Below are 21398 nucleotides of genomic sequence, written 5' to 3'. Positions count from 1 at the left end.
AAACAAATCCTACTTAGAAATTCGATTTTATCCTCTATTTTGGAACAAACAGTCACATTATTTGCTCTGAAAACATGAAGATGCGTTTTGTTTGAGTAATTAAAGTAGCCAATCAGCTGATCTAGCGGTTGCTTGGCGTTCACCAAGCGGGAAGTTGTTGTGCGATGGCGGCTGGGAGGGCAGAAGCTTTCGAGATGACAGTTAAAGCGCTGGAAAGTAAGTGTTTATTTGAAAACTAAAGGATGTATTGTGTGTTTTATATTACATTTACAAGACGATATTTTGAGCAGTAGCATAATTTATCTGTTACTAATTCAATGTAGCGAAAGGATAACGGTGATGTACGCCTTACTGGCCTAGTATAATGTGCACTTGTACCTATTGCAGTCTGGGTATTGTAGTTGTCGGACCGTCCAATTACCCTGGAGTGAAGGGGATGGTGAGAGCAATCCGACTACGACTACCAGAGGACAACAAGCACAATACCAAAGCCCCGAATATAAACTATTATTCCTTTGATAATTTCTTTATAGGCAATGTTGCACAATCCTAGAATTTCTCCTTTATTTTTAATTTATAAGGCGAGTAATGAGAATCAAAATAACAATTGCAGATATAAAAGTAGAAAATGCTGGAATGCATGTCGGGTCTATCTGTGGAAAGAAAAACAGCGTTAACGTTTCATTTCTGAGACCCATTTTCAGAATTGGTGATCTGAAAATTTAACTCTGTTTCTCCTTCCACAGATGCTGCCTATTCTGTGTATGCAGCATATTCTGTTTTTATTTTCAGACTTGCAACATCTGTAGTTTTTCATTTCAAACTTGAAAAATAAAAAAAAAGCTGTTGATGTTGGAACTCTGAAATTAAAAACAAAAATGCTCGGTATACTCAATAGGTTGGGTAGCATCTGTAAAAAGAGAAACTGAATTTCAGATTGTATTATAATTACCTTAAAGTGCATGTATGTTGAAATTTGTGCGAGGAATTTTCTTGAAGCCTTTTTAAACAAAACTATCAGGAATTCAGAATAGAATCCTATTTAGATGGTGAATATCAGAAAAAAGCTGCAAATGCTGGAAATCTAAAACTAAACCAGAAAATACTCAGTGGGTCATGCTGCATCTATAGGAAGAGAAACAATCAGCATTTCAAGTCGGAGACGCTTTAGACAGAACCTATCAAACCTTTTTAGATGACATCTTTTCCAACCTCTAAATGTCCCAAAATTTGTGGCAATTGTTGTCACTGCTGTAATTGAAGAAATGGAGCTGCTGGTAAGGGGAAAAGTAAGTTTAAATTAGCAGTACTGTGATAATGTTCAGATATTCAGTTTTAACTCTGATTTGCACCAGTTTTTGTTATTTCATTTTGTTTAGCAATCTTGGCTGAACAATTAACTATTGACCTGGATCTTCCTGCTTTCTTTGGGATCTCTTAATATCCTCTTCCTTCCCTCCCACCCCTGAAAAAATGTAAAACTGAACCTCAATGTCTCTTCTGAAAGACAGCATACGCCTCCATCAGTGTTCACGGAATGTCAGCTTTAATCATGATCTCAAGTTTCTGTAGTTAGACCTGAATGCCTGACTTGGGTGAAATGCTCAAACCAAGCATGGTATTGTATTTTATGTGAAATGAAAGCTGTATTAATTAATACTGAGCAGAAGGGGAATATTTAGGAGAAAACCAAATATAGTAAAACACTCTAATCTTCTACCCAGTGTTTTGAAATCCCAATGGTTCAGCATCTGGCTCACCAGGTGATGTTTGCAGTGCTTCTTGCAAACTCACCTGATACCCCAGTTCCCGGGTTCCCTTTAATCTTACCAGGTTTACTGGAAAATTTACTATAATGTGTAACATCTAAAAAGGCAAAGTGATTAAAAGTGTGTTGGGGCATTAACAAAGAATAATATCCAATAACCCAGAAAGTCTGCTAGTCCACTACCATAGAAATTCTGAGTATGTTACATTATTGGACTTTTAATGCATATGGCTGTTGTTTTGGAAGCTTTGAAAGAAAATAAGTGGAATTGTTCCAGAGAGCAAGAGATGGTGGTTCAAAGGATGCTGTTAAAAGTGATAAGAATAAAGTAAGAATGGCTAATGCAACAAGAGATTCATAGGGAACTTTCACAACTCTAGGTCAATCTCTAAGTGCAATATAATTTTGGGTCCCATTGTAATTCAGTCTTTCACAGAGATCAAAACTGTAAAACTTCTGTCCTCATTTAATCTTTCTTTTCCCTAAAGCATACGGTCTTTTAAATTGCACATCTGCTATTGTCCAATCATTTACTCACAGGTCACAATCTAATGCCTACATGTTTCTGCTTTCTTTGACTTATTCGTTTTGTCACTGATTTGCCTGATTTACCTAATCTGTCAAACTTCTGAATTTAACCCATTTTGCTAAACTACAGAGCCATGGAAATTTAACAGTTTATAAGGAGGTCATTCAAATCATGTGCTGGAAGTTAGCTCGAGCAGTGCAAACTAATGTCACTGTTCCAGGTTCTTGTACAGTCTGATACTTTTCTCTCCCTAATACATTTAGATACTGTTCCTATAAAGTGGTTCTGAATTATCAGGTTTCTCTGTATCACTACGGTTTCCTTTCCTGACAAATCTACACCATGTACTATCAATGGCTTTAACGTTCTGAATTGCAGCCTGACTAATAATAGTGTAGCATTTCTTCATTATTTCATATTTTTGCTCCTAACGTTTGTCTGCAAATTTAGATGTACTTTATTTCCAAATCTAAATTCTTTCATAAATCTTGCATATGGAATTAATTTCTTGTAAGATTTGACCTTTATGTAATGCATTCCAGCTGTACATTCTATCATGTCCGCTTGTCACATGTGAATTAGACGTGAGGTCTGCCAGCACCTGTGTTGCATCTATAAAGCACGTGGCTTCAGAGCACCATCTCCCAGAAGTTTGTTGAAATGTGTTCTCTTGTATTTCTGGGAGCCTTTCATAAATTCTGGTGTTTTTAGATATGTTTTTACAGCATTTCACATTAAAAGACAATAATGACTGCTATTTGTTATAGGTGTTCTGCTATAGGTATTCTTTTCCTGTTCCCCCCCCCCCCCCACACCATGTTGATCAGTAGTTCTGCCCAGATCTTCCAATTAATATCTTGTCTGGCTGCTTATCAGGATTCCTCAACTATATTTATATAATTTATGTTTTTCTTGTGAATGTTGTGTCTCTAATATTATGTGCCTGTGATGCCGCTGCAAGTACATTTTTCATTGTACCTGTGCATACATGTACTTATGCACATGACAATAAACCCAACTTTGACTTTACATCTTCAAATGCTCGCTAGCCTGATCAGATGATGTTCGGTCTTTGTGGAACTAACAGAGAGCTAACAGAATGCACTTGAGTATGGTGTATTATGCCATTATGTTTTGGAACCTTTGACTATTTTGACAGATATTGTATGCATTTGTATATTTCTGGATTTGAAATTTGATAAAATCCTCATTCTGTTACGTATCTTGCTATGATACAACCATACACTCATTTAAAATAAACAGTTGTGAATGATTAAAACATATTCTTAAATTTTAAGAAGCAGATGCTGATATTCATGTTTACAATTATTTTTAAGGTTGTGTGGTTGATTTATCAGAGATGGGATTGCAGCGTTTTGATACAGTTTCTCTGTGCCCGGCAAATATTTTCACCCTGATTTTGGACAAGAACCAACTGACTAAATTGGAAAATGTGGAAAAATGCAGCGATTTAGTGCAAGTAGGTGGTGAAATAGTATTTCTTTTATGTGCAAGTTTTTTAAAAAGGCATCATCATCGATTTGGATAATTTAACTATTTAACGGAGCTTTCAATTACTTGATTATTTGATTTGGTGTCAATTCTCATATTTTTATGGTTGTTTTGGATATTTTTCTACATTACATGGGTTAAATGTGCAAGTATTTTAGTTTGTGCACAGCATGTCAAAATCAAAGTTGGAGGTCAACTCTTTTTCAGACAAAGCAAATCATCTGTTAGATCCTAATTTATGAATATCTTGTAAGAGTAATTGGATGTTAACACCTAATAGCTTTGCTTTTAGAGTATTAGCGGATTAAAAAAGCATATTGTCCCTTAACTGTGCCTGTCACCTGGAGAAATTGGCGGATTATGTGGTTGAGCTATCAGATCGATTGTTTTTCAAGGCAGGTGCAAATTCCATACAAGTGTAGTATTTGAAATAAATTAATTTTTGACTAAATGAAAAAGGAAAATACATATGAAATTCTGCTGTAATATGGCTAATTCAAATCATCTTCTACATGGATATTGATAATAAACTAATTGCTTTTGTTTGGTCGTCCTTGCAGTTATCTGCAGCCAACAATCGCCTAGTCCGGATGATTGGTGTAGCAAAGCTTGTCAATTTGCGAGTTTTAAATTTGCCTAACAACAGCATTGGAAATATTGAAGGCCTCAAGGACTTAATCCATCTAGAATGGCTCAATTTAGCTGGGAACAACATCAAGGTATTGCACATTTGTTTATTTCAATCTGAGTTGCCACTACTGATAAATAAAATGATTGTATTCTGAAGAACTTCTTTTTCCAGTTTCATGACTTGAATGGTTATCTCTATTTTTAAATATGTCAAATCAATAAGAAGGTAACATACATGATTGGCAATGTGAAGCACTTCTTTAACCTTCTCAGTCTTCTTGATCTATCTTTACCTCTGCTTGTAACTTCACAAAATTTCCCCAGCAATAACTGTTCACCCACTTTTCTAGGAGCCATTGCATATTGTTTCTTGCTAAAGCTGTTTCTCATAAGTTTTTCAAATGTGCTTTTTTAATTTCTCTTGTCTTCTGATAGTACAGTTGCTAACTCACCTTAAGGTAAATAAACAATTGTTTGAAGCCAATCTTTTCCTCTAACTGTAATTTAAATGGTCTATGCAAACAGTCTTCCATTCCTTCAAGTACGGTAACCGTAACCAATGCCAAATTTTATCAGAAGGTCAGATCAGTCTGAAATCACATACCCCAGGCTCATGGACAGCTTCTATCCTGCTGTTATAAGACTACTGAATGGTTCCTTAGTATATTAATGTGGACTCTTGACCTCACAATCTACCTCATTATGACCTTACACCTTATGACTACCTGCACTGCACTTTCTCTGTAAATGTAACACTTTATTTGGCTCATCAGGCAGTGGTCAGCACAGAACATCCTGCAGACACTGTAGGTGAAGGACTTGATAGATACCGTGGGGTGGTTCCCCGAACAGACTGTCCAGACCATCTGGCAGAATGCCTCATTCGCCAGAACTCACCAACAAGCACCAAGACCTCGCTTGGCTGGCGGTGAGAGGGGCCCTCCCAGTCAGATCCTTCCTGCATGCTCAGAACGTCACTCCCAGCGCACACTGCCCCCAGGAGGACTGCGCTGGGGACGAGACAGTCGCCCACCTCTTTCCAGGCTGTGGGTTTGCGAGGAGGGTGTGGTGAAAGATGCAAGGGTCCTTGTCACAGTTCATCCCCAGCAGCTGCGTAACAGAGGATTCTCTGATCTACGGGCTGTTCCTGGGGACACACACAGAGACGGACATCAACTGCTGCTGGAAGGTCATCAACTCTGTGAAAGATGCCCTTTGGTCTGCCCGAAACTTGTTGGTCTCCCAGCACTGCGAGATGTCCGTAGGGGAATACTGCTGACTGGAGTACGTGCTGAGGGACGCACTGAAGCTGGGTGCAGCCAATGCAAGGGCTCGGTGGGGAAGGAGTACAGTTTAGGGTTCTTCTGCCACTGGAGAGGGAGGGGCGGGGTCAGGCGAGAAAGCCCCTTAAATATTGTAAATACGGGACCAGGGAGCCACACGAGTGGCATCGGTGCTGTGTTTTTTATATAAAAAATGTAACACTAATGATGGATCCGTACATGAATGTAAAGGTTTGCGCTGTTTTATTGTTGTATATAGTTTGTTTTTTATGATGAATAAAGTTTATTTTGGAATTTAAAAAAAAGTAACACTTTATTTGGCACTCTGTTATTGTTTTATTTTGTATTACCTCAATGCACTGTTGTAATGAATTGATTGGTATGAATGGTATGCAAGACAAGTTTTTCACTGTACCTCTGTACATGTGACAATAATAATTTACCACTTTACCAATCCTCTACTTTCTATGTTCCTATAAGATCTCCACACCTGATGGAATCCTATTATGCTAAAGATGTTCTCATTAAACTAGTTGTATTTAAAAACAAAAACCACTGGAAATGCTCAGCAGGCCAGGCAGCAGTCGTGGAGAAAGGAAAAACATTAACATTTCACATCAACAAACTTCCATCTGTTCCGATGAAAGGTCATCAACCTGAAAAATTAACTCTTTCTTTCTTTATAGATGCTGGCTAACCTGTTGAGAATTTTCAGCTATTTCTATTTTATTTCAGATATCCAGCATGTGTAGTATTTTGCTGTAGATTACTAAATTTATCATATACTCTTTAATCTTTTTGATTCCTTTTGTTCAACAAATTATTGTATCAGAATTTATTAAAGTTACTGAATATTTATTTATATATAATGACTGCGAATATAGTGTTTTGTCATTGTTTTACGTCTGGTAGTTTTATTGCCTGCAGCGCATGCCTCTGGAACTCTGCCCAATGATGCAGAAGCTGTAGCCCACAGACCAAATTTAGGCAGCAGGAGCCAAAGGCATGTCCTAATATTCTACTGTGCATGAAGCCCAGAGTACCTTGGATGTCCTCTGTAATTGATGAGGAAGTGGTTAGGGTGAGGATCATGGCAGGCAAGCTGAGTTAGAGTTAAAGTGGGAAATAAGTGTTCTGAGGATAACCATAGCAAATGGTGGTGGGTGGTTTTGTGGGGATGATCAATGACAAATGAAATTAAAACATCTATCTGCTGGGAGATGGTTTTCTTGGTCTGTCTGGCACCAGCCCAGACAGGGCCAGTCCTTTTTTACCTAACACTGAAGCAGGCCTTAACATTTGAGTCATAACCTGGTTCAGTGTTCTTGTGGGTCTTGTGTGTGCAATAGAATTTGGTTTGTGATGTCAGACAACCATGGTATGCCATTGACATTGCAGTGTGTATGCTGGGAGCTGTGCACAGAAGTGCTGGTGGCAAATACGGGTAAATTACTTTGTCACCCCTGTTTAACACTGGCTGCCATTTTATTATTACTTAGGAGAACTTGAAAGGTTCTTTTGTGAAGGGGTGGTGGGAGGTAAAGGTAGAAGGGAAGTTTAAACGGATTATTATCATCACATTGCTTCAGATTTCAGAAGCAAATACAAAATGGTATCCATCTGCCTGTCATCCTTCACCACTCCTCGGTCTACCAATTTCCTACTGGTCGCTGTCTCACCATATCCTTCTCTCCTCTTTTATACGGGCCACTTTCCCTTTCCAGTTCCGACAAAGGGTTTCGACCAAATGTTGACAATTCCTTTCCACCCAAAGATGATGCTCTGACCTGCAGAGTTCCTCCAGCACATTGTTTGTGCATGGCACATCTTTAAAGGATGTGCTGTGAGGCCAGTTTGTAGACCACAAATGCCTCCTAAATAGAGACAGAATACAAAAGCAGCTATGTTATGTTAATCCTGTATAAAACCCTGGTCTCCTCTACAATGACGCAACATTGGGTAATTTTTGCATTCAATCTGTAGGAGTGACCCTGAGCTTCCAAATGCCAGCCACTTTTTCACTATCCTGCTTCCACTCTGACTTTCCATTTGAGGCTTCCTGCTCTGTTACAATAAGGTCCAATGTAAGCTTGAGGAACAACACCTCACTTTTCAGCTGGGCACGTTGCAGCCTTCCAGACACTATCAAATTCTCCAACTTTCTAGAACTGGCCATTCCCCCCCCCCCCCGTCATCATTTTGGCTCAGTTTTTCTTATTCTTTTCATATAGTCTATTTATTCACCTCTCCATTAACGACACATTTCACAGATAAAGAAATGTAATGTGCTGGTGACTGCCCCCATTAAGCCATTTGGACTTGCCCTAAAAGAGAGATTCCTTTTGCTCTAATCATCCCCACCCAACCTTCTCTCCCACTGAAAACTTGTTTTTCGCTCTTTTCCAGTTCTGACAAAGGGTCCCAAACTTAAAACATTAACTGTTTCTCTTACTGCAGATGCCACCAGACCTGCTAAGAAGTTCCAGCGTTTTATGCTTTTATATTAGATTTCCAGTATCTGCAAGCTTTTTTTGATATGGAAATAAGTCACTTGGGGCTTTCAAAGGGGAACGGGATAGGCACTTGAAAAATAATTGGAACAAAGTTCAAGGAAAATGTAATATAATGGGACCAACTCAATAGGTCTACAGGAAGCCAGAACGTGCTCAATGTGTTGAATGGCCTACACCTGTGGTCTAATGATTTTATGAAAAATATGGTATATAAATGGTGGCTTCTAGCTTAATAAAGTTTCTGTCCAGGTCCTAAATGACTTGGATGAGGATGTGGAAGGGTGGGTTAGTAAGTTTGCTGATGATACAAAGGTTGGTGGTGTTGTGGATAGTGTAGAAGGTTGCTGTAGATTATAACAGGACATTGATAGAATGAAGAGCTGGGCTGAGAAGTGGCAGATGGAGTTCAACCAGGATAAGTGTGAAGTGATACACTTCAGGAGATCAAATTTGAAGGCAGAATACAAGGTTAATGGTACGATTCTTAGCAGTGTGGAGGAACAGAAGGATCTTGGGGTCCATGTCCACAAATCCCTCAAGGTTGCCGCACAGGTCGATAGGGTTGTTAATGAGTATGGTGTGTTGGCCTTCATTAGTCAGGGTATTGAGTTCTAAAGCTGTGAGCTGATGTTGCAGCTCTATAGAATTCTGGTTAGACCACACTTGGGAGTATTGTGTTCCGTTCTGGTCACCTCATTATAGGAAAGATGTGGAAGCTTTAGAGAGGGTGCAGAGGAGGTTTACCAAGATGTTGCCTGGATTGGAGAGCATGTCTTATGAGGATAGGTTAAGTGAGCTAGGGCTTTTCTCTTTGTAGAGAAGGAGGATGAGAGGTGACTTGATAGAGGTGTACAAGATGATAAGAGGCATAGATCGAGTGGACAGTCAGAAACTTTTTCTTAGGGTGACAATGGCTAACACGAGGGGGCATAATTTTAAAGTGATTGGAGGAAGGTATAAGGGGGATGTCAGGGGTAAGTTCTTTGCACAGAGTGGTGGGTACGTGGAACGCACTGCCAGCAGAGATTGTGGGGCAGGTACATTAGGGACATTTAGAAGACTCTTAGATAGACATATAAATGATAGGGAAATGGGGGGGGGGGTGCTATGTGGGAAGGAAGGGTTAGATAGATCTTAGAGCAGGATAAAACATCTAAAACATCGGCACAACATTGTGGGCCGAAAGGCCTATACTGTGCTGTAGTGTTCTATGTCGTATAAAATGTATTAAATTTGAAATGGGTGGCTTTTAAAAGTATGGCCCAATTGAATTATGAATACTCTATCAACTTGTCATACTGCTGAAGAAAGATGCTCAAACTTGATGCCTTTGTGTTGTATTTCTTGCTAAACATAAATGTTGGGTCATTATTAAATTGTAATATATATGCTCCTTACCTTGATGAATTTACAGCTATCGGAACATTACCCATTTTCTTCATGTACTATTTAAAATCTTCTGGCACATTTTATAATCCAGGGCAACTTTAATTGGGGTTTGACATAGATTTGACATCCAGTGTTGTACTGAATAAAACTTAACCCGTATGAAAAAGCATCTGTGTAATCTCTGCTCAAGAAAATCATAGAATCATGCAGCAGAGAAATGGGGCCCTTTCAGTTCACCTTGTTCATGCTGACCATGATGCCTATCTACATCAATCCTATTTGCATGCATTAGACCTGTATCCATCTATTGCCTTTCCAATCCAAGTACCTACCCAAATGCTTTTCAAACATTGTAATTGCATCTGTCTGCCTGTCAGCTTGTTCCAGATAACCATCACTCTCTGTGTGAGAAAACATACCCCTAAGATCTCCTTTGACTTTCTACCCTCTCACCATGTACCTATGCCCACAAGTTTTAGACTTCCCTGCCTGGGAAAAATATTTTGACTACCTATCTGATCCATGCCCCTCATAATTTTGTAAACATCTATAACATCACACCTCAACATCCAGTGAGAATAAACCCAGCCTATCCATTCCCTGCTTATAACTACAACCCTCCATTCCAGGAAACATCTTGGTGAATCTCTTCTGCACACTCTCCATTGCTACCACAACCTTCCTATAGAGTGGTGACTAGAACTGTGCACAATACTCCAAATGCAGTCTAACCAATGTTTGATAAGGCTGCAACATGATGTTCCAACTTCTATGCTCAATCCCTCGTCCTATGAAGCCAAGCATACCAAAAGCCTTCTTCACCACCCCATCCACCTCTGTTACCACTTTCAGCAAGCTTTGGACTTGTACCTCAAGATCTAACACTCCAAAGGTCCCTGCTATTGACTATATGTCCTAACAGAATTTGACCTCCCAAAGTGCATTACTTCACACATCTGGATTAAGTTCCATCTGCCACCACCCTGCCCAATTTTCCAGCTGATCTATGTCCTGCTGTATCCTTTAATGACCTTTTGCACAACCTACTACTGCACCAATTTTCATGTTCGTCTGTAAACTTACTCAACAGGCTACATATTACAAACAGCAAATGTCCCAGCACCAATCCCTGGGGTGCAACTCTTGTTACAGACTTCCAGTCAGAAAAATGTCCACCCACCATTACCCTCTGTCTCCTATCATCAAGCCAATTTTGAATCCAGTTTGTTAACATGCCTTGGATCCCATGTGCCTTAACCTTCAGAACCAGCCTAACATGTGAGACCCTGTCAAAAGCCTTACTGAAGTCCATGTAAATCATATCTGCAGCACTGCTTTCATCAATTTTCTTAGTGAAAATTCAAAATTCTTCATAATCTAGTATTTGTTCTTTTCTTCTTGCAGACTGTGGAAGCCATTAACAGCTGCATATCTCTACGACATTTGGATTTATCAGACAACAACATTGCCTTGATAGGTGACCTATCAAAACTCCTGTCTCTAAAGGTAAAACGTGTATACAATTGTCCATTAGGAGTATCAAAATATTTGTTCAGAATGTTATTGTTCCCCAGATTTCCTCAGTAGATTGTGCAAGACATGTAGTGTGATTCTGAATGCCTTTCCAGTGGCCTGTTGTTTTCATTGCTGTTGAAGGTAGCGATCATTATTTTTGAAGCAACTGGTAAGTTAAAAGTGCCATATCTAGTAAATGAGCCACGCATGATTTTTATATTTTGATTCAGACACTGCCGTAATTAAACAGAGCACCTAGAGAGTGGGTGGGGAAGGGTAGCAGCATGTGAAAGAAGATGGAATTTGTAAAATTCACAAACTCAAGCCCAAATCATCCACTTCTAGTTTTTGTTGGGGTGGATTGAGGATGAGGTAAGCATCCTGCTCTCAGGTTGGGAGGGGGAGGGCAGTGGGTTTGGTCACTAAAGTGCACTACTAAGGAAGTGCCTGACTCTAATTTATTTTCATTACATGGAGGCCAGGATTCCTGGGTTCAGGATTCCTGGTAGCCGAAAGGGCTGGATTCAGGAGTGACTATATTGAACTATGGCCGAAGAGAAGTGGGAATATAACTTGCTTGATTTTATGTAATTGCTTCTCCCCCACCCCCTCCCCAAACATCTAAAAGACAATCATTTGAAAGATTGCATCTCTTACTATTACTGTAATGAGTGTCAACCCAGAATTTCTTCCAGGAATGGATTTGCGCAAACAAACTGTACACTTGAGATGAAAGTGCTATCAGCTTGTTGTATATCGTCCCTTTCAAATTGGGTGAACCTTTGTATTTTCTTAGGCTGTGAATGATGAAGTACGATTAGAACAAAGGCACTTCATGTTTTCTGGTTTGCAAGAAGTTCTTCTGTAGAGCAATGTTAAGGAAATGTAACTCATAAATATATTTTACTCAACAGATACTACTTTTGCATGGAAATACTATCACTACACTTCGTTCTGCTTCCAGTCACCTTCCTCCAGAATTAAACATTCTATCCCTTGCAGAGAATGAAATAAGAGATCTGAATGAGGTACACCATATTTAATGTCATTAAAGCAACAAGAAAAGCTATTCTTCAAATCTTATGGAATGAATGTATTTGTAGCTATAATGTTTACAGCAAATACTTGGTTAATTTTCAGAAGCAACTTAAAATAACTTCAATAACTATAAAATAGTGTTACGGACTCAGTGAAAGTCCCTTTAAGATAGAGTGTGTGTGTGTATGTGTGTGTGGGGCGTGCTTACGTCAATAGAAGATAAAGGACGTAATGACGTTGTTGAAGAAGTCAGAAGGAGAGAGAGAGAGAAGGGAGAGAGACACCAGCCTGCTTGTTTTCTCTATCGATGGATGAGAAACAATAACTGTGTTTGCCACTGAAATCCATGTATGGAAGTTGGAAGTAATCCGGTGGAGTTCACTTTGTTGCTGACCTGTAGAAGGAAACAGGTATTTGTGTGTGGACGACTACGGTTCGGATGCTTGCGGGGTGAGAAAGTCACTACCGAGTAAACACTGAAGTGTCGTTTGGGTTCCATCGTGGAACATTTGGATTTCGTATGTACTCTCTCTATGTTTTTCTACATCTACATCCTATCTTCAGACAACGGTGGTTGTTGAAGAAGCCCTTGCTCATGTTTCACCTTATGGCTTGCGGAACTGAACTTTAAGAACCATTCCGGAACTGGGAGTTTTGGACTTTGTCACACACACACACACACGAAGAGTTTAGTTTTGGAGTTAACGTTCGAGGTTTAACATTCTTGAATTCTAACATACTAACATTTTTACTTTTATTTTACGTATTATCATAAGTAGTGATTAATAAAATAGTTTTTAACACTAAATCATGCTCAGTGTGTTTCTTTTGTTGCTGGTTCGTGACAAAATTGGGGGCTCGTCCGGGATAGTTCCCAAGGTTAACGAGATTCATCCGGGATCCAATCCAAAGGTTAACGAGTGTCGTCTGGGATCGTTCCCCAGATTGACAAGATTTGTTCAGGATTCAATCCAAAGATTTTTGAGGGAGGTCTGATAAATTCTTTTTAATTGGCTTGTGTGTGTGGAAACCAGCAGCAATGGATATTAAGGCATTTTTGGAGTCACCAACCCAAAAGGGATTGGAGGTGGCGAAAAAGGATGATTTGATAAAGATTGCTATAAGGCTAAACCTTACAGAAGTAAAGCAGTCTATGAGAAAGGCAGATATTCAGAAACTGATAGCTGGCCATTATGTGGAAAAGAAGGTGTTTGAGAAGGAAGTGTTAAAACAGTTTCCTGGCAGTGAAATAGCAATTTCTGAGGCACAGGTGCAGCTGGCAAAGATAGAATTTTGTCACGAACCAGCAACAAAAGAAACACACTGAGCATGATTTAGTGTTAAAAACTATTTTATTAATCACTACTTATGATAATATGTAAAATAAAAGTAAAAATGTTAGTATGTTAGAATTCAAGAATGTTAAACCTCGAACGTTAACCCCAAAACTAAACTCTTCGTGTGTGTGTGTGACAAAGTCCAAAACTCCCAGTTCCGGAATGGTTCTTAAAGTTCAGTTCCGCAAGCCATAAGGTGAAACATGAGCAAGGGCTTCTTCAACAACCACCGTTGTCTGAAGATAAGATGTAGATGTAGAAAAACAGAGAGAGAGTACATACGAAATCCAAATGTTCCACGATGGAACCCAAACGACACTTCAGTGTTTACTCGGTAGTGACTTTCTCACCCCGCAAGCATCCGAACCGTGGTCGTCCACACACAAATACCTGTTTCCTTCTACAGGTCAGCAACAAAGTGAACCCCACCGGATTACTTCCAACTTCCATACATGGATTTCAGTGGCAAACACAGTTATTGTTTCTCATCCATCGATAGAGAAAACAAGCAGGCTGGTGTCTCTCTCCCTTCTCTCTCTCTCCTTCTTCTGACTTCTTCAACAACGTCATTACGTCCTTTATCTTCTATTGACGTAAGCACGCCCCACACACACATACACACACTCTCTATCTTAAAGGGACTTTCACTGAGTCCGTAACACCTCCCACCTAAAAAAAATTTTTCCCAAGAAAAATTTAACCGCGCATACAGTTAGTAATGTTAATAATTATCATGCTACACAACTACAGACTATCAGATTAATACAGATACATGTTTCCCATTTAACATTGAGAAAGACAATCAGCAATCACATTATCTTTGCCTTTAATGTGAGTTATCATGAGATCAAACTCTTGCAAAATTAAACTCCAGTTTAACAGCCTTCTGTTTTTGTTTTTGACTCGGCTCAGAAACACCAATGGGTTATGATCTGTATACACAGTCAATGGTTTCTGAGCGGTGCAAACATATACACTGAAATGTTGCAAGGCTAAAACAAGCGACAGTAATTCTTTCTCTATGGTGGAATAATTCTTTTGATGCTCATTAAATTTCTTTGAAAAGTAAACTACAGGATGGTCAATGTCATCAAGGTCACCCTTCTGCAACAACACAGCTCCTGCAGCTTCATCACTGGCATCTACTGCTAATGAAAATGGCTTTTCAAAGTCAGGTGTTCTGAGCACAGGATGGTAGCATAAAATGGCTTTCAGCTTCTCAAATGCTTCTTGACAAGAATCTGTCCAAACAAACTTTACTCCCTTCTTCAGAAGATTAGTTAGGGGAAGAGCAATATCAGCAAAATTTTTACAAAATTTTTGGTAATATCCAACCATTCCCAAAAATCTTTTAACAGTCCTCATACCTGTGGGAATAGGGAACGCAGATATTGCTTGAACTTTTGCCTGAACAGGAGCTTGCTTGCCTTGACCTACAACATAACCAAGATACGTCACAGTGGCATGGCCAAATTCACTTTTAGCCAAGTTAACTGTAAGGTTAGCCTTGGAAAGTCTTTCCAACAACCTTTCTAACGCAGAGATGTGATCTTCCCAAGTATCATTCCCAGTCACTAAGTCGTCAATGTAGGCATCTGTATGTTTTAACCCATGAATCACTGAATTAATCATTCTTTGAAATGTTGCCGGAGCATTTTTCATTCCAAATGGCAAAACATTGTATTCATACAATCCAGAAGGGGTTACAAAGGCTGAAATTTCCCTTCCTCTATCTGTTAATGGAACACACCAGTACCCTTTTAATAGGTCAATCTTTGTAAGAAATTTTGCCTTTCCCACTCTGTCTATGCAATCGTCCACCCTAGGAATAGGGTAGGCATCTGACTTTGTTACAGCATTCACTTTCCTGTAATCTGTGCAAAATCTAACAGTTCCATCAGGTTTAGGTACAATAACACAGGGCGAACTCCAATTTGAAGTAGAATGTCTAATAATATCATTTTCCAACATGTATTTTATTTCCTGATCAACAAGTTTACTTTTTTCCACATTCATTCGATATGGGTGTTGTTTGATTGGTTTTGCATCCCCAACATCAACATCATGGGTGATTATCGATGTTCTGTTTGGAACATCTGGGAACAGATTTTTAAATTTTAAAATTAATTCTCTCATCTGTTGTTTTTGTGAAACTTGTAAATGGTCCAACTTCGTTTCAAGGTTCTCCATGATATTTTGGTTTTTTAGTTTCGATGGAACAATATTTGGTCTAAATTGGCCTTCCTCAACATCAACATCAGGCATTCTAGAAACAACCTTTACATCATCCACCAAGGCCACAACTGAATCCCTCTCATAATAAGGCTTTAGCATGTTTACATGACAGAGTTGTGTTTTCTTGCGTCTATCTGGTGTTTTGATTATATATGTTAAATCAGTCACTCGAGATTCAATAACATAGGGTCCAGAAAAACGAGATTGCAAGGGATTATTTTGGCTAGGGAAAAATACCAACACCTTTTGCCCCACTGCGAATGTCCTAGGCCGAGCACGTCTATCAAAATATGTCTTCATTCTTATCTGGCTTGTTTTCAAATTCTCTCTCGCTAGCTGGCAGACTCTCTTCAACCGAGTTTTAAATTTTTGGACATAGTCCAACAGACTCAAGTGCACTTCCTCATTAACCCATTGCTCTCTCAACAACTCCAAAGGTCCTCTCACCCTATGTCCAAATACAAGCTCAAACGGACTAAATTCTATTGACTCCTGGATTGATTCTCTAACGGCAAACAAAAGTAAATGGATACCTTCGTCCCAATCCTTGGTGTTTTCAAAGCAATAAGTCTTCAGCATATTTTTGAGAGTAGAATGAAATCTCTCCAGAGCTCCTTGAGATTCTGGGTGATATGCAGATGATACAATCTGCTTTGCTCCCAGCTCATAGACTATTTGTTGAAAAATTTTTGACATAAAATTACTACCTTGATCAGATTGGATTTCTTTTGGCAAACCAAACAAGGTAAAAAATTTTACAAGAGCCTTTGACACCGTCTTGGCCTTAATATTTCTAAGGGGTATTGCCTCTGGAAATCTAGAAGTGGCACACATGATGGTTAACAAATACTGATTTCCAGTCTTAGACTTTGGTAATGGACCAACACAGTCCACAATCACCTTCGAAAAGGGCTCCCCAAAAGCAGGAATTGGCTTCAAAGGAGCCACAGGGGGTTTTTGATTTGGTTTACCTACCATCTGACATGTGTGGCAGGTTCGACAAAACATCACCACATCTTTTCTCAAACCAGGCCAATAGAATTGATTCAAGATCTTCCCTACAGTTTTATTCACACCAAAATGACCACCCAAAGGCATACTATGGGCCAGGTTTAAAATCTCATCCCTATAAACTTTTGGAACAACAACCTGATGAATAACTTCCCATTCCTCAGTAACAGGAACATGAGGAGGTCTCCATTTCCTCATTAACACTCCATTTTTGACATAGTATCCAATTGGCACTTTTTCAATCTCCTCACATGAGAGTGCTTTTTCTTTCAATTCTGTCAACTCAGGGTCCTTTGTCTGTTCCACCATAAAATCCTTCCTCGACAAAGACAAATCTTTAAATTCAGGCTCACTACATGGATGTTGATCCTCCAGTGAAGACAGAAAAGTCTCAGATAAGGCATCATAATTTTCTTCCTGTTTAGGACTGTCACAAGGAACCACATCAGACTGCATCGGACTGTCTGTCTTGGCTAATTCTCTAGCTCTAGCTCGAGTCACCGCACATGATGGGTAAACATCTGAATCATTCTCAGACTCATCAATTCTTGGTTTGGTTGTTAACCGTACCACAGGAACAATTTCTCCATCTGCAAGGTCATTTCCCAATAACAAAGAAACTCCTTCCACTGGCAAACTAGGTCTTATCCCTATCTCGACTGGTCCTTCTACGAACTTTGACTTTAAAATCACCCTGTGTAAAGGGACAGATATGGTGTCATCTGTAACGCCTCGTATTAGACTTACCTCACCAGTGTCACTTTCTTCACCAAAATTTAAAACACTGTCCAGCAAGAGAGATTGACTAGCCCCAGTATCTCTAAGAATTTTCACTGGCACCTGGGGTGACTCATCATTCAGTGAAACAAAACCCTCTGATACATAAGAACGGAATTCTTTTCTCACCTCCTCCAACTTTTCCGCTTTTACCTCTTGCAAGGACTGATCTTTAACAGCATCTCCTAAACCTTTTTGATTTTTAATTGCCTGAAAGCAAGCATTGGGCACAGCTTCCTTCCTTTTCTTCAAAAGGGCACAATTAGATATCACATGGCCAGGTTTCCTACAGTAATAACAAGTACGCTCAACAGGTTTCTCCAGCCCTGGCTTCTTTTCATCCTTTCCTTTTTGATTACCTCCCAATTTAATCTCCGGTTTACCTGGATTGTCTTTGTAACTCTTTTGAAAGGTTTTAGGTTGTCCCCATTTGGATTTATGGGTTAAAGCATAATCATCTGCCAACCTAGCAGTTTCTTGTAAAGTTTCCACTGCCTTTTCATTTAAATATGTTGTTAATTCAGCTGGAACACATCTTTTAAAGTCTTCCACCAGTATCAATTCTGTCAATTTATCATAATCCCCATCTACATTTTTAGCCAGGCACCATCGTTCAAAACATATTCTCTTTCCATTGGCAAATTCCATATAAGTCTGATCTGCAGATTTCCTCAAGTCTCTGAATTTTTGTCTATAAGCCTCAGGGACCAATTCATAGGCCTTCAAAATAGCTTGTTTTACCTTGGTATAATCAGCTGCATCCTCAGCAGACAAAGCAGAATAAGCTTTTTGAGCTTTACCTTTAATCACACTCTGTACCATAAGAGCCCATCCTTTCCTTGGCCAGTTTGAACTCACAGCAACCTTTTCAAAATGTTGGAAATACTGATCAACCTGATCTTCCTCAAAAGGAGGGACTAATCGAACCTCCCTGCTGGCTGAAAAACCATCTTCAGAATCAGATTCCAAACTCCTACGCTTCATTTGTAACTCATGCTGCCTCTGTTTCTCCTTTTCCTCACTATCCAGCTCCATCCTCTTCAATTCCATCTGCTTCATTGCTAGATCAGCCTCTATCTTCATCTGAGTTATCTTTTGTTCTCGTTCAGCTTCTAATTTCTTTTGTTCTCGTTCAGCTTCTAGGGGTATGATTCTCGCTTGGGGTGCGAGAGGTCCCGGGTTCAAATCCCGGACGAGCCCCCAATTTTGTCACGAACCAGCAACAAAAGAAACACACTGAGCATGATTTAGTGTTAAAAACTATTTTATTAATCACTACTTATGATAATACGTAAAATAAAAGTAAAAATGTTAGTATGTTAGAATTCAAGAATGTTAAACCTCGAACGTTAACTCCAAAACTAAACTCTTCGTGTGTGTGTGTGTGTGACAAAGTCCAAAACTCCCAGTTCCGGAATGGTTCTTAAAGTTCAGTTCCGCAAGCCATAAGGTGAAACATGAGCAAGGGCTTCTTCAACAACCACCGTTGTCTGAAGATAAGATGTAGATGTAGAAAAACATAGAGAGAGTACATACGAAATCCAAATGTTCCACGATGGAACCCAAACGACACTTCAGTGTTTACTCGGTAGTGACTTTCTCACCCCGCAAGCATCCGAACCGTGGTCGTCCACACACAAATACCTGTTTCCTTCTACAGGTCAGCAACAAAGTGAACTCCACCGGATTACTTCCAACTTCCATACATGGATTTCAGTGGCAAACACAGTTATTGTTTCTCATCCATCGATAGAGAAAACAAGCAGGCTGGTGTCTCTCTCCCTTCTCTCTCTCTCTCCTTCTTCTGACTTCTTCAACAACGTCATTACGTCCTTTATCTTCTATTGACGTAAGCACGCCCCACACACACATACACACACTCTCTATCTTAAAGGGACTTTCACTGAGTCCGTAACAATAGAATTTCATAATCTTACAAGTAGTTCTTCACATTGCAATTATCATCTCTCTTACCTTAAATCACATGTGACGTTGTATGATAGGTTTCCTATTTGGGGTTCCTTCGTGAATTGGAGCAGCTGTCAATCATGAACAATCCTTGTGTGATGGCAACGCCCTCCCTTCCTGGATTTGACTACAGACCATATATTGTCAGTTGGTGTTTAACTCTACGGATTCTAGATGGTTATGTAATCTCACAGAAAGAAAGGTAAATAGCTTTTGGGTAGTTTGTTTTTTTGCATAGAATGTACAAGAAGCATTGCTTTAATTAATAGCAATTCTTGATCACTAGAATGTTTTGCATATTAACTTCATGCAATAAAGAATAGTAGTACTAAGGAATGAAGCATATTTTTATTTTTAACACCAATACTGCATCAGTTATTCTTGAATTTGTTACTGAATAGTTGCATGCAAAATAAAATGTGACTACTGAATTCTAACAAAACTTCTTAACTCCAATGTCAAAGGACCCCCAGCTATATAGAGTCAATTATTTTTGAGAATCATTTGGTGTTGAATTGAGAATGGATTGGTGCTTCAGGTTTTAACTCATTTGAAATCACTTCAGAATGGTCAAACTCCTCATTTATGAGTATTGTTAGAGTGTTAAGTAGAGCTAAACTCTAGATTAGATTCAGATCAAAGATTGAAAGATAATGTACTTCAAATATTAAGAAGTCTGGACCAAAACAGAAAATGCTAAATGACTTGTTTATTACCAGCATCAATATATAGAAAATACACACTTTGACAAAATAGGCTGAATCCCACTGAGTTTTTGTATTGCTTTGAATTAGGGTGACACAGTGGACAACAAGTGGTGAAGCTGTCTCACAGCTTCAGTGACCTGGGTTCAATTCTAATCTCAGTGTTACCTGTATGGAGCTTGAACTTTCTCTTTGTTACTGCATGGGTTTCCCCCAGATGCTCTGGTTTTCTCCCACATCTGAAAGATGTGCCGGTTAGTAGATGAATTGGCTACTGTAAATTGCCCCTGCTGTAGATGGGTAAGTAGGGGGTGTGGTCAGCGGGCATGTGTGAGAGAATAGTTATGGGGAAATCGGTGATGGGGGGGGGTGGTATTGCATTGAGAGTGGGCATAGACTCAATAGGCTAAATTAGCTACATCTAGGGAACACATTATAGGAAGTGAGACAATTGCTAACTCCTTGGGTACCCTCTTTCGAGGACTGTATAAGAAAGTTATGGCTTGTGTTAGGATGTAAGAATGTCCACTTATGGAATATATCTTTGATCTGTTACAAACTCAATGTGCTGAAACATCAAAACAGCAGCTTTCCTGTGTTTCTTAAGTTAGTGGAATAGAAATATTTAACATCTGCTTTAACTCTTTATAAGGGGCTTACTTTAATTAGTGTTATTAATCTATATAAAATAAAGCTAGTGCTCGTTCAATTTAATCCTAACTACAGAAGGACCTGCTCAAAAATACTGCATAACATATTCCCAACTGCTAAAATGTTTCAGCAGGTTCAGACAATAAGTAAATTTGCTATAAAGATTAGAAATTTCCCAGATTTAATTCTTTGTTTGTACTTTATTAGCTAATTTTATCTGGGTTGATGTGAGGGTTTCTGAAATTGGCTTCTGTGTTTATTGACTAGGAAATTATAAATTATTAATTGAGATTTGCAGTTCTAACTGGATGGCAATGTTAAAAGGCAAAATACTGCAGATGCTAGAAATCTGAAAAAGGAAAACAGAAAACGCATGACATATTTAGCAGCTCAGGGTATCTAGAGAGAGGGGGGAGAAGAGGTTTATGTTTCAGATCAATGATCTTTCATCACAATGGGAGTACTTTGAGAGAAACCTAATTTTAAGATGTGGTAAAAGGGTGCAGAGTTCAAAGGAAGCTCTTCGATGGTGTAGATT

At 39.1% G+C, this 21398-nt stretch overlaps 1 protein-coding gene across 1 annotated transcript in view; it reads left to right on the top strand.

Annotated features, from left to right (window-relative positions):
* The first annotated feature begins 84 nt into the window (after window positions 1-84).
* cep97 (centrosomal protein 97) overlaps window positions 85-21398 on the top strand; it is a 35671-nt gene continuing 14357 nt past the window's right edge. Inside the window, exons 1-6 of the mRNA XM_052014198.1 lie at window positions 85-216; window positions 3635-3777; window positions 4370-4528; window positions 11029-11130; window positions 12054-12167; window positions 19541-19707. Coding sequence (XP_051870158.1) covers window positions 165-216; window positions 3635-3777; window positions 4370-4528; window positions 11029-11130; window positions 12054-12167; window positions 19541-19707 — 737 coding nt within the window. The 5' untranslated portion in view covers window positions 85-164. The remainder of the gene's footprint in view (window positions 217-3634; window positions 3778-4369; window positions 4529-11028; window positions 11131-12053; window positions 12168-19540; window positions 19708-21398) is intronic.

The sequence above is a fragment of the Pristis pectinata genome, chromosome 4 (genome assembly GCF_009764475.1).
Source record: "Pristis pectinata isolate sPriPec2 chromosome 4, sPriPec2.1.pri, whole genome shotgun sequence".
NCBI lineage: Eukaryota > Metazoa > Chordata > Chondrichthyes > Rhinopristiformes > Pristidae > Pristis > Pristis pectinata.
The sequence above is the reverse complement of the archived record's forward strand: the minus strand, read 5'-3'. Positions and strand labels throughout refer to the sequence as shown.